Source organism: Cystoisospora suis, assembly GCF_002600585.1.
Source record: "Cystoisospora suis strain Wien I chromosome Unknown contig_1290, whole genome shotgun sequence".
NCBI classification, from domain to species: Eukaryota; Apicomplexa; class Conoidasida; order Eucoccidiorida; family Sarcocystidae; genus Cystoisospora; species Cystoisospora suis.
This window is the reverse complement of record NW_027154090.1, coordinates 15,020-26,803: the sequence shown is the minus strand read 5'-3', so window position 1 is coordinate 26,803 and position 11,784 is coordinate 15,020. Positions and strand designations below refer to the sequence as shown.

General features: G+C 43.3%; 3 protein-coding genes across 3 annotated transcripts; all 3 read left to right on the top strand.

Annotated features, from left to right (window-relative positions):
• Positions 1–16: 16 nt before the first annotated feature.
• On the top strand, positions 17–3,934 carry CSUI_003034 (uncharacterized protein). Its single transcript, XM_068063232.1, has 2 exons — positions 17–397; positions 1,551–3,934. The coding sequence occupies exons 1-2, from the start codon at positions 94–96 to the stop codon at positions 1,916–1,918; spliced, it is 672 nt and encodes a 223-aa protein (XP_067924795.1). The 5' UTR covers positions 17–93; the 3' UTR covers positions 1,919–3,934.
• Positions 3,935–4,022: 88 nt separating this feature from the next.
• CSUI_003033 (uncharacterized protein) lies at positions 4,023–6,197 on the top strand. The gene is made up of 4 exons (XM_068063231.1): positions 4,023–4,949; positions 5,196–5,452; positions 5,733–5,839; positions 6,048–6,197. The coding sequence occupies exon 1, from the start codon at positions 4,645–4,647 to the stop codon at positions 4,834–4,836; it is 192 nt and encodes a 63-aa protein (XP_067924794.1). The 5' UTR covers positions 4,023–4,644; the 3' UTR covers positions 4,837–4,949; positions 5,196–5,452; positions 5,733–5,839; positions 6,048–6,197.
• A 3,125-nt stretch (positions 6,198–9,322) lies between these two features.
• Positions 9,323–11,784, top strand: CSUI_003032 (uncharacterized protein; the record flags this gene model as incomplete). Its single annotated transcript, XM_068063230.1, has 2 exons — positions 9,323–10,031; positions 10,862–11,784. Coding segments are annotated over 2 exons (1,632 nt in total), but the record flags the coding sequence as incomplete, so codon positions are not given.

Sequence of the window (11,784 nt, the reverse complement as noted above, 5' to 3'; positions counted from 1 at the left end):
TCTTTTTCTTCTTCTTCGTCTTCGCCGGATTATCTGACGGAGCTTGTGAACTCCTTTCGGAATGAAACAGAAAGTGAGAAGGGAAGACTTCTTATGTCTTCTTTGCTTGTCGGGGAAGAAGAAGAGATAAAGAAAAGAATAAGAGAGCTCTTCTTTCTTCAAGGAAGAGAAGTGGAAGAAGGCGATTTTCTTCTTCTTCTCTGGTCGAGCCGTATGATCGATATGAGTCTCTTGGAGTTCTTCTTCGGCATCTTAAACTATATGTCGATTGCCTTAGCGTCGATTCTACAGCTAGCTGGAGAAACGTACCACTTCAAGGTCCATCACGTCTTTCTCTCAACTCTTAATGCATGCTGCTTCTTCTATTTCTTCGGCATTCCTTTCTGTCGGCCCTTCGGTAAGGAAAGAACTCCATTCTTCTTTCCAGAAAAGAATGGAAGAAAATGAAAAAGAAGAGGAGAAAGAAAGTGAAGAAGAAGAAAGAGAAAGACAAGAAGAGATGCCGACCTCCAAGAGACATAATCTCCTTCTTCTCGGGGTTGAAGCGTAGAGGAGGAAAGAAGGAAAGAAAGAAGGAAGGAAGGGAGTACCAAGTGCAGGTGCATATCATTCTATTTCAAAGAAACCTCCTACTGATAAATACATACATATACACCTCTATACATACCACGTACATACAAGCGACTCGAGTGTAGCACAGCCACATATAGTCATCTCTATGTAGCGTGTATGTAGAGATATGTCATGGAAGAGGATGACTACTATAGACCAACAAGCTTGGCTTGTCTGAAGCCTCTACATAGCATATGTAGCTGTACATATATATATAGGTGTTGTGTGGATAGAGCGATGTTGTAGAATAGACATATGGAGATCTATGCTTTTATCTGACTCTCTCTCTGTATGTGATATGAGTAGGTAGGAATGATAGGTGTATAGGCATCTCTGGAGGTGTCTGCGTAAGAAGATGTTTTGCATCTATACTCAGGTTCATCTTCTTTTTCTGTATATGCCCCTGTCGGGTGACTCTGATATAAAAGTCTCGGCGGCTTATATTCGGAGGGGATCTCTTCAGTAGAGGAGAATAAGAATACGTACAGAAAGAGAGAGAAAGAGATAGATCTTTCTTCTCGTTGTTTCTTCTTCTCACATTCTTTCTTTCTTCGGCTGTATTTATCTCTCTCTCTCTTTTGCAAGTCTTTCTTTCTTTCTTTCTCATCCTTGCAACTTCTTTTTCCTTTTCCCCTCACGTTCTCTACGCAGAGAGGGAGGTTGCCATGTACCTCTTTCTGTCTCTCTTTCTTTCGCATTCTCCGATCACTTCTTTTCTTCTTCTTCTCTATCTTCATCCTGTTGTCCTATTCTACACATGTCTCTTCAGCCCTTCTCAAGTCTCTCTTCTCTTTTCACGTATCGATCTCTCATTCTCTTCTCTTCCTATCTTCCCTTTTCTTCTTTTCTTTCCTCTCTCTCTTCTTCTTTATTCTTTCCCTCTCTCTCCTTTCATCTTCTCTTCTTTTCTTCTTTTTGTGTCTTTGTGTGTTGTGTAGGGGGTCCTATGTTGAATGCGGGGTATGCCGCGCTAGTGACGTCTTACCGTCTGGACTTGATCGGATTTCTAATTTTTGTATCTGTAGATCTCTTCTCTGCTTATATCAGTGCGCGCTATCTAGTTAGACCTTCTTTCCTCTCTTCTTCTTCTTATCCTTCATTCTCTGCGGTCGAACGAGAGAGAAGAAGGAAGGAAAGAAAAGAAGAAAAAGAGACAGGAGATCTTCAAGACGATAGGGATGATGGGGATGTCTGTGAAGAGAAAGAAAGAAGAGGTCTCTTTTCTCGATTCTTCTTAGGAAAGAAAAGACAGAAAGTCGAGGATGAAAAGAACAAGAAGAAGAGAAGCTTAAAGAAAACAGAATAAGATCAGAACGTCCCGAAGACAGAAGGGAAAGAAAGAGGTCGATAAAGAAGAAGAAATCGAGAGAGAGAAAGAAAGAAGTTTCTGTTGATCGTAGACGTTGCTTTGTGTGGAGTGGGTTCTCTCTTAGTGAGGGCAGCGTCCATCGTGGTATCTTCTCAACTCTGTAGACAGGAGGAAGAAATGGGTTGTCTCTTAGAGCTGTCAGCTCTCCAAGGTCTTCTCCGTCTCGTGTTTCTCCATGTGTGGGGTGTACATACACCTTCTATACTGGGATGTCGCAAAGAGAGAGACATACCACCCTGGAAGATCAAAGGAAAGGAAGGCAGGAACACATGAAAAAGAAGAAAAGAAAGAAAGATTGCATGTCGATCTTTCTCTCTGAAGCATCCATCAAGATATCTTTCTTCTTTCTTTTCTTTATCGGATAGATTTTCTGTTTCTTCTTGAGGACGGAGGAGAGAGAAGATACACTCCAGTCGACTTTCTTGCTTTCTTTCCTGACCATAGCAGTGATCTACGAAATGACTGAAAGTAGTTATGTGTCTATCTACTAGCTACATACGCCTGCCATGTTGATATATACACATACATGTCTTTAAGCGAGAGAGAGAAGAAGAAGAGAGAAGCTTGAACTCTCCTTTCCTCCTTTGCATCCTGCTGTCTAGACGCTCTTGCTCTAAGGAGTCTAGACATATCTTAGGATAAAAACGTATGTAGATGTATACGTAGGTATATTCTTATATAAGTGCATGTAGGTGTCTATCTGTGTGTGTAGATCTATCTACGTCTGTTTAGGATCTATCTACGCATGTCGCTCTCTCTCTCTCTGTCTATCTAGATTTACTAGTAGTAGCTGTAGTGGCTGTCTTATGCTGTCGTGAAGCCTATGATCAGGGAGAGACTCTTGTGTGTGTTTCAACTTCATATAAAGACTGCTCTTTAGATACCTGTCTGTATGTACACTTGGATAGACAGACATACATCTATCGCAATGATGTACATACATCCCTTTGTATTATACCTTGTATATCTCGAGGAAGAAGAAATGAATGAAAGGTTCTGTTACGTGCTGGATGGATAGAAGAAAAAGAAGAAAAAAAAAAGAACTTCTTTACGGATCGATCACCCAGGAGTCGTGCGTGTTCATGAGAGGACAAAAGAGATAAACTAAAGATAGATAGATTAAAGATAGACTAGGTCAGATAGATAGATTAAAGATAGACTAGGTCAGATAGATAGATTAAAGATAGAAGCTAGTTTGTATTCGTCTAATGTCTATGTTGACATACATACATCATTATGTGGCTCTTTAACAGGATGGGTCTACGAGAAGTTGTCTCGCGAGGTGTATGTACACCTCGTGCCGAGGACAATCAACGAACGACACACTTCAAGAAGAGCACGTGACAACTCTTATGAAAAACTTTCCAATGTGAAATTCTTAGATCTTTATGAAAGGAAGGCGGCCAGGCTGCTTTTCTCTCGAGACATCCATCCAGTCACGTTAGACATGCATTTTGTCCGGGTCTTCTTCTTCAGTCATTCTTCTCAGCGTCCTCAGACGTTTCATTCAAGACCTAGGCGTCTACGAGACAACACACATAAAAAGCTCGGTCTTTCATTCTCTCTTTCTCTTTCTCTCTCTCTTCTTTCTTGATTTATCTTTCTTTCTGACTTGATAGGAGAGAGAAGGGGCTCGAGGTCTGGTGCTAGGATTCTTTTTTTCTCTTTCCAGGTCGTTCGTTTTATTTCTTCTTTCTTTTCTTTTACTTCTTCTCTCTCAGAGAATGGGCGTCTACTTAAACACGTTAAAGAAAAGCTCTTCGTGACAATTCTCCCAGACAGAAAGAGAGGAGGAGAGAGAAGCCTGTGTGGGAGTACAGACATTCTAAATAGGAGAGAGAGAATATGCACATCTTCTTCTTCACAGAGATGTGGTCCATCCAAAGGATAGGCCTCTATTATATGGCTGCTCATCTCGCACATATATACATATATACACACATGTTGAACCTACCGATACAAAGATATATATATATATGCATTTGCATATACTTCTCTGTAAACGAGGGACAATTCTTTGACTATGCATTAAAGAGAAGGAAAGAAGTTTCGTTGTCTCAGAACTTCTTGTTCTCTCCCTGATAAGGTCTTCTCTTTTCCTCTGGAATGAATCTAAGAAAGAATGAGGTACGAGACGAGAGAGAAGTGAAGTAGCGATATAGAAGAAGAACGACTCCTGTCTATTCAGAAGCAACACAAGCTCCTGTCGAGCTCTTGCTCTATTATAGAGAGAGAAACACACGCACCTCCCTCCACTTCTTCCCTCTCTCCGTTACTCACAGCTCGCCATCATCTTCTATCACTCTCTATTCTTATACATACACCTACATATATGTGGGGAGGATGGTCGACATATATACATATCTCTATATACATGTATGGAGGATGATGGGTCACTTTAATGGCTTACGGTGCTATGCATTGGGAGTATTCCTGTGTTTTGGAAAGGACGAGGACAGAACTTTCTGAGAGTCGACTACCCACCTGAAGACAAACAGAGAAGTAGCTGAAACACCCTCCAAAAAAGGAAAGAAAGTCTGTCTATCCGTACAGAACTTCGTCTCGCTCAAGTCAGGACTGATGGCTAGTTAGGGCTAGCTAGTGAGAGACATACGTAGCCCCTCTCCCCCCCACCGGTTCTACACAGCTAGCTACGTCTACATATGCTGACTCTAGGCACGTTAACGTGTAAGCAGAGAGGACAGGAGGAGAACTGTGCCCACATTTGTGTGTATTCACTCACTACATCTACCTATTGGATACAAAGGTGTGCCCCCGCATGGACGGTCGCATGTTCATATATATGTAAGTATGTAGTTGGATTGTTGTCGATATACAATGAAAGCTGTACATGAATGTACAGATATATCATATGTCGGTGCTTATCTCAGCTCATCTACCCCGGCGCGGAGACAGCATTCCTAACAGGATTGCGGAGTACCTCCGAAGGATACACATGAAACATCGGGTATGGCGAGCTGCACTGTCATCTCTCATCTTGAAAAGAAGAATCTCGCTATCTAACTCCCTCTCTCTTCCTCTGATCTCGATCGTTTTCTGAAGTGGATTTTCTTCTTTCTAGGAGGAGTGACCTGCATTTTCTCATCCTGTTTCCGTTCGGCTGTTTTGTGCTTCTGTTCAACTGGGAGAGAAACACGTAGTTGACATGCCAATACGTTTTCAGATTCTTTCCCTTTTTGTTTCAACGCAACAGTCGGAAAGGACGGGGAAAAGTTAACGAAAGAGATTCGGACGGCGAAAGGAAAGCAAGAGGGAAAGGGGGAAAGACGACGACGACGACGGAACGAGAAGACAGACGGGGAAGACATCGCATACATCAGTCACGTCAAGAAGTAGAGTTGGCGATGCTGGTGTTTCTTGCATGAAAGAGAAAGCGGACTTAAGAGATTCAGTGGATCCAGATGACTTCATAAAAAGTTAAGATGAAGAGATTCGGGAAAACCATAATTGGTAGGTATCGCCCATCTCATCTTTCTGATGACAGACATGAAGAATCCATAAAAGAAACAAGAAGAGATCGCAGGCCTCTTCTTTCCTTGTCGTCGTCTTCATCTTCTACTGTTTCCTTCCTCTCCTGTGTTTCCTTCTTTCTTTTTTAAGAAGAACGACGGTTGCTTTCATCTTCTGATCAACCGACATCGAAGGAAGGAGAGAGAGGATCGATAGATAGCGGGGATGCACTCACACACTTTCACCGGGATTGACCTGTGTTTTTCTTTCTGTTCGCAAGGAACTGCTTGAAACCCCCCTGGGGGGCCTTGCCCGCACGAAACCGGCGTAGAAACTCTTCAATCTGCTCCAGCAGCTCATCACACGATCTCTTCATGTTTGACCTTCGTAAGGCATCAACGAGTTGTTGACCTGCGCGTCCCGCGAAGTAGCCTCTTTTCTTCTCTTGCGTCCAGTCCTTTGCTCTTTTCGCGAGATACAACTTATCATTGTCGTCGTATTTGTCCCTTTCATCCGTTTTAAGATTGTAGAACTCATCGGTCCATGATTCCTTCTGTGTTTGTGGGGGTGTGATTGACTCGACGTATCTGTCTAGGCTAGACCACATCGCCCGGAAGCTCGCGCGCGCATCCTCTTTCACGCTCTCTAACTTCTCGATTTCGGTCTGTACTCTCTTGAGCTCCGCCTCCAAGTCTCCCTCACACTCCGATCTTAGAGATATGAACTGATCGATCTCCTTTTCGAGCTTAGGCTCGTAACCTAGACGGTGTCGGTCGCCCGTTTCCTTTGTTTTGACGCTTAAGACGGCTAGGAGCTTGGCGATGTCTCCTCTCACGCTTTCTTTCTTCAAGTAATAGAACACTGCCTGGGACAAGTTCCTTTCTTCCTGTTGAAGAATAAAGTCCAGATATCTCTCCATAAAGCACACAGCAAAGAGATCGTCAGCTTGTAACCTAGCAAGAAATGCATAATAGTCACTCTTGAGCTCCCAAGCCCGCGACCTCCCAAGTGCAGTTAACAGACTCAACGTACAGCTATTTCGTAAGACAAACATCTTGAATGTTGCACGAGAGACATCACGGATAGCCGTGTCATAGCCCTCAGTCGCCAACTTGATGTTCTTGCTCACGATTTCACGCTGGGTTTCCCAGGAGACATCCTTCTCGTCACATCTTAGGGAGGCACGGGCTCCTCATCGCTTGCCCTCTTCGGTGTAAGAGGCATTTCTGCCGAATAGACACACACGCTTTGACTTCAAAAGACAAACCATACACTCAACACGGGAAGGGAAAGGCGAATAAACGCGTGAGTAAAGTCTAGCAGTCAATCACTCAGTCTGGCAATAGATGGAGATGTCTACGTCTCAACTGCACACTCCTTTCTCGGCCAGAGGAAGACATACCCGTCGGCTAGCTGACAGAGGTGGTCAACAAAGAGGAGCAACTCAATGGATGGTCGATTGATCACTGGATAAAGCCCAGGGCGGGAGCTATTTGTGACTGCGGCGTCTCGTGAATCTGGCCCTAGGGCTAGCTAGCCTTCACTCCCATAATCCGATCTGCCTCTTGTGACACGAGACAAGCCGTGCACTTCAACAAGTCCACCAGGGGGGGGAAGGGCTGCTGCCTCCCAAAGGGGTCTTAGCCGTGGAGGCTCACCGGTAAGTTTGCTAAGTTCCATTCTTCGATTTCTCTCCAGCTATCTGACATGGTCTACGACTTGCGCTCGAGGGGCTCACCTGCCACTGAATGGCGTCGTTTTCACGTTCGGTGTTGGTGCTGCTCTCTTGCTGAGTCGAAGTGGTTCTAGTCACTTCAGACAGGACCGCACGTGTCCCTTCCAGAAAAAACAGAGTGTCTGATCTTCCTCCATGGCTTTCCACGTAGAATAGAGAAGGCCGTGGGGTAGGGATGATTCCGCTGCGATAATAAGAAGTGTTATACGGCAGTTGAGTCATCCGATCGAGTGCTCCACGAGGAGAAAGACAAACACAGGAAGAATCAAGAAAAGGCTGTATCAACAAGACCAGGTACACACAGGATAAGAAGCGGTATGTGTAAGATGCAATAAGCGAGTTTTCCTACATTGCTGGCGGTGGAGAACATCCACGTTTCTCCCATAGAATGCCTCGGTCTTAGGGTGTAGGGTTGCGAGGCCTCTCTAGACAGACAGATCGTAACTTTAGTCTTTCTTTCTGCCCTGTGGTACATTCGATTCAACTGACATCGATATCGCATGGGTCAGAAGCCGCAGCGAGACGCAAAGGCCGTTGCCTGCCGCTCTTCAAGGGTTAGGAGGAAAGGAAGTGATAAAAACAAACACGCCGATCGGCGAATCGATAGAGTGCACCTTTTCACGTGACAGTGGTAATCCAGGAAAGTTCAGGGATGCGTTGAAGCCCCAGTATCCGTTCAAATGAATCATCCCCCCCACTATGAGGAGATACAGTAGATAGGCCGAGAAGTTATTCCCAACAATAGGCCGGAACCTTATCAGTTTTGTCGCCCAGTAGGTGTAAGTGACGAGAAGGAGCGAATATACCAGTCAGTCTCTCTGTCTCAGCCCGTAGACCTATCCATCGAACAATCTATCAAAGAATCTATCTATCTATCAGGCAACCATAGCGGAAAAGAGCTAGACCTACTCTCTTGGCAAAGGAAGCAATCTTTTCCTTCAGTGCTGATGTTCCGGAGGCCTTGCACCTCTTTCTTGTGTCTTTCTGTAACCCTGGCAGATGTGAATTTGAGAAGCCCTAAAGATCCTTGCTTTCATCCCAAACCAACAATCGATTCTTTTCCTTAAAACTTAACTCTAGCACATCTCTATCTCTCTCCCTTTTCTTTCTTACTTTCTTTCTTTTTCTATGAGTGCCTATCATTTGCACTTCATAGCTAGCTACTATGTAGCTCGCTGGATCATCGACTGATCCATCATCCATCGTCTATCTTCATCGACCGATCATCCATCAATCTAATCTAGGACGACGGCTACCGCTGCCGTTGTTGTTGTTGTCCTCGAGTTGGGTCTTTGACGAAAAGCTGTCTTGTGTTCTCTTCTTCTTCTCCCTTCTTTTCCTTTTTTCCTTTTTCGCTGGCAAGTGTTTTAGACTGCCTTTAGAGAAGAGGTTTTCTTCTCTTCTCTTGCTTTTCTCCGCTCGATACATGAGAAACCGGGAGGGTTTAGAATGCACTGCGCCGCGGTCTCATGATCGATGAAAAGCGAACAAAAGGAAAAAAAGAAAAAGAGAAACAGACGAAAGCCATCAAAAGAAGATAAGAAGAACAAGAAAAAGAAATTTTAATACATGACACCCATTACCTTAAGAAATCTTTTTCTTCCTGTCTTCCCCGACTTCTTCCTTTAGATTCTTTTGCGTTTCTTTTTTCCTTTTCTTTCTTCCTTTTCTTTTCTTTTGTTTGTGCATGACGTTTCTTGTCCTCTCTCCTTTCTTTCCTCTTCCTTCCTTTTCTTCTGACTCTTCTTGGACTTGGCAAAAGTCTACTCCGGGAGTGTTTGCTTGTCTTTAACTTCTTGTTGTGAAAAAGATGGGAGGGAGTGAAGGAAGAAGTCCACTTTCTCATTTTGAAAGGGAGAAAGAAGAAGAAGAGGCAAGAAAGAAGTCATGAACTAAGAAGAAGAGGAACAAGACTTCGAAACAGGTCAAAAGCCCCCTCCTTTCCTGGTGTGTGTAAGAAGGGGGAAAGAAAGAAAAGAAAAGACGGACGTGAAGAAGAGGAGGAACAAGAAGCGGAGGTTGTTGTTCAGGGGCGAGGAGAAGAAGTCTTTCCTTTCATTTTCCTAAGAAGCGAAGAAGCACGTCTTCTTCTTTGTTTCAGGAAGGACGAAAAAGAGAGAGTCAAAGAAAGAAAGATGGATAACTTGAGTTGTTTGTCTTCTTCAAATCCTTTATACAGCTACCAGAAAGAAATCCTAGCTTCTTCTCTTCTACAGAAAGAGAAAGAACATGAAGGCCACCTTGAAGAAGAAGAAGACGAGGAAGAAGAGAAAGAAGGCGAGAGAAGAAGAGCATCTCTCCCGCGCGCCGCCGGTCTTTCCGAAGACGACGAAGAGGAGGCGAACCTTCTCCAAGGACAAGAAGGTTATGAAGAGGAGAGAGTTACGACTGACGAGGAAGAAGAGCTCTTCCAAAGAGAAGAAGAAGAAGAAGAGAGAGATGGCACGTTTTCATCCGTGATAAAGAGCGTGGAACACACATTTCTTGAGAATGTGGTGTTTTATCTCTTTCTTGGATCTGTCCCTGGATGGCTCCATTCTTTCTTTTCTTATCTTCTTCTTTATCTCTTTCCATCTTCTCCTTCTTTCCAAAAAGAGTTCAAGGAGTCTACACTCGTGGGATGTCTATGTTTTATCTTCTCTCTTAAGCTTTACGGAATTCTTCTAAGTCGGGGAGCCATCACAGACCCATGCGGAGTCTTTCTACGTCTTACACTTCTCAAGGATCTGCACAGAATCAAGAAAGATGAAGAAGACAGAGAAGAAACAGAAGAAGAAGATCAAAGAGAGTCCAACAAGATGAAGATCAAGGAATTAAAGATTGATAAGAGTGAAGAAGAGAAAGGTAAAACACAAAGATAGATCAAAGATAGAAAGAAAGGCAGAAAAGGAGGAGTGTCGATTGGATCGTCTTTCTTATCCTTCATCTTCTTCCTCTGCTTTTCTCTTCATGTTCATCTTTATTTGCCCTTCTTGCTTGTTCTTCTTTTCTCTCTTTCTTTGCTTCCTATCGATCATAAAAGACTGCCTGCAAAGTGTCGTCTTTCCTCTTCATCTTTCTTTCCAGGAGGGAAAGGATAGAAGAATAGATAATGATCTAGGGATACAGAGAAGGACTCAGTCTTCTTCTTCTTCTTTCTTCCCAGTGTCTTCTTTCTCTCTCCATCTCTGGCCTATATATATATACATCCATTATATTCTACATCTACACTATAAGTCTTCACATAGAGAGAGAGACTGGTACACTTGGTATACATATAGATGTATATGGTGCCAAGCTGTATATATATATATATATCGACTATTCATATACCGAGTGCATTTCCTTCTTTCTTTCTTGAGTACATATCAATATATATATAGGTATGTATGTATATATATATATATGTAGTCAGTCTTCACATTGATCTTTCTTTCTCTCTCTGTAGTAGGTGTCTATTCATACACGTGTGTCGAGGATGTATGAAGAGATTTATTTCCACTCGTGTCAAAGGTGGAGATCGTGCCGAAAGGATTTTCTTTCTTCTTCTTCTTCGTTTTTCTTTCTCATCATAGAATTCACTCTTCTCTGGCTTGTTGTCTATCTCTTCCTTTTCATTCTTTCTCTGTTTCCTTCTATCTCTTCTTTTTTCTCATTCTTTCTCCTTCTTCTTCTCTCTGCTCTTTTTCTTTCAGAAATATCTTCTTCTTTCTTTTCTATCTTTCTACAGTTGTCATTTGCCTCCCTGTGCGCTGCGATTCTCGTGGGATTTCTCCGTCGTCTCTCTTTCTCTTCTTCTTCTTCTTCATCTTCTTCTTCCATTGCTTTTCAGGTGTATAATAAGGAGACATCTTTCCTGAGAGAGCATGACGACGACGTGACTCGTCTCTCCTCACCTTTAGATCTTCTCCTCAGTCCCACTTCTTCTTCTTCTTTATCTTTCTTTCTTTCTGTTTATTCTCTTCTCCCCGAGTTTATACAGATCACTTTAACGAGTGTCCTCCGAACCTTCCTCTTGTCTTTATGTCATATCCTTGTCTTTCTTCATTCTTTCATTCATCTCTCTTTTGTCTCTCTCGTTTCCTTGGGTGTATCGGTGGCCTCCTTGGGTGCGTCGATTGTCTCCGCGGGAGTCTCGATTGTCTCCTTCTTCCGTGTCCCCATCCTTTCATCCAGTGCCTTTGTAGCCAAACTTCAGTCTCTTGCCCCTTTGCCATCTCTCCATGAAGTGTCTCAGTCTGCTTCGGTCTCTTCTTTTTCTTCCACGCTTTCGATGCTCTTTGGAGGAAAGAGAGGAGACGGAGGATTGATCGATGTGGTAGAGAATCGATTTGGATCGGTCTCCCAGGTCCCCGATTTCGAGATGCTTCTATGGGTGAATGGAATGATAAATGTTTTCCTAGGAGAGTGTATCTTTGCATGCATTAACTATATGGTCCAAGGCGTCGATTTCCTCATTAACGAAATCCTCTCCATGAATGCAGAAGAAGATGGAGAAGAAAAAGAAAAGAAGAAGAAGAGAGAGAAGAGAATTCTATTGATATCGGGGATAGGAGATCTGTCGTTAATCTTAGGGGCCATGATCTATATGTCCGGAAGTCCCTACTGTCTACATACA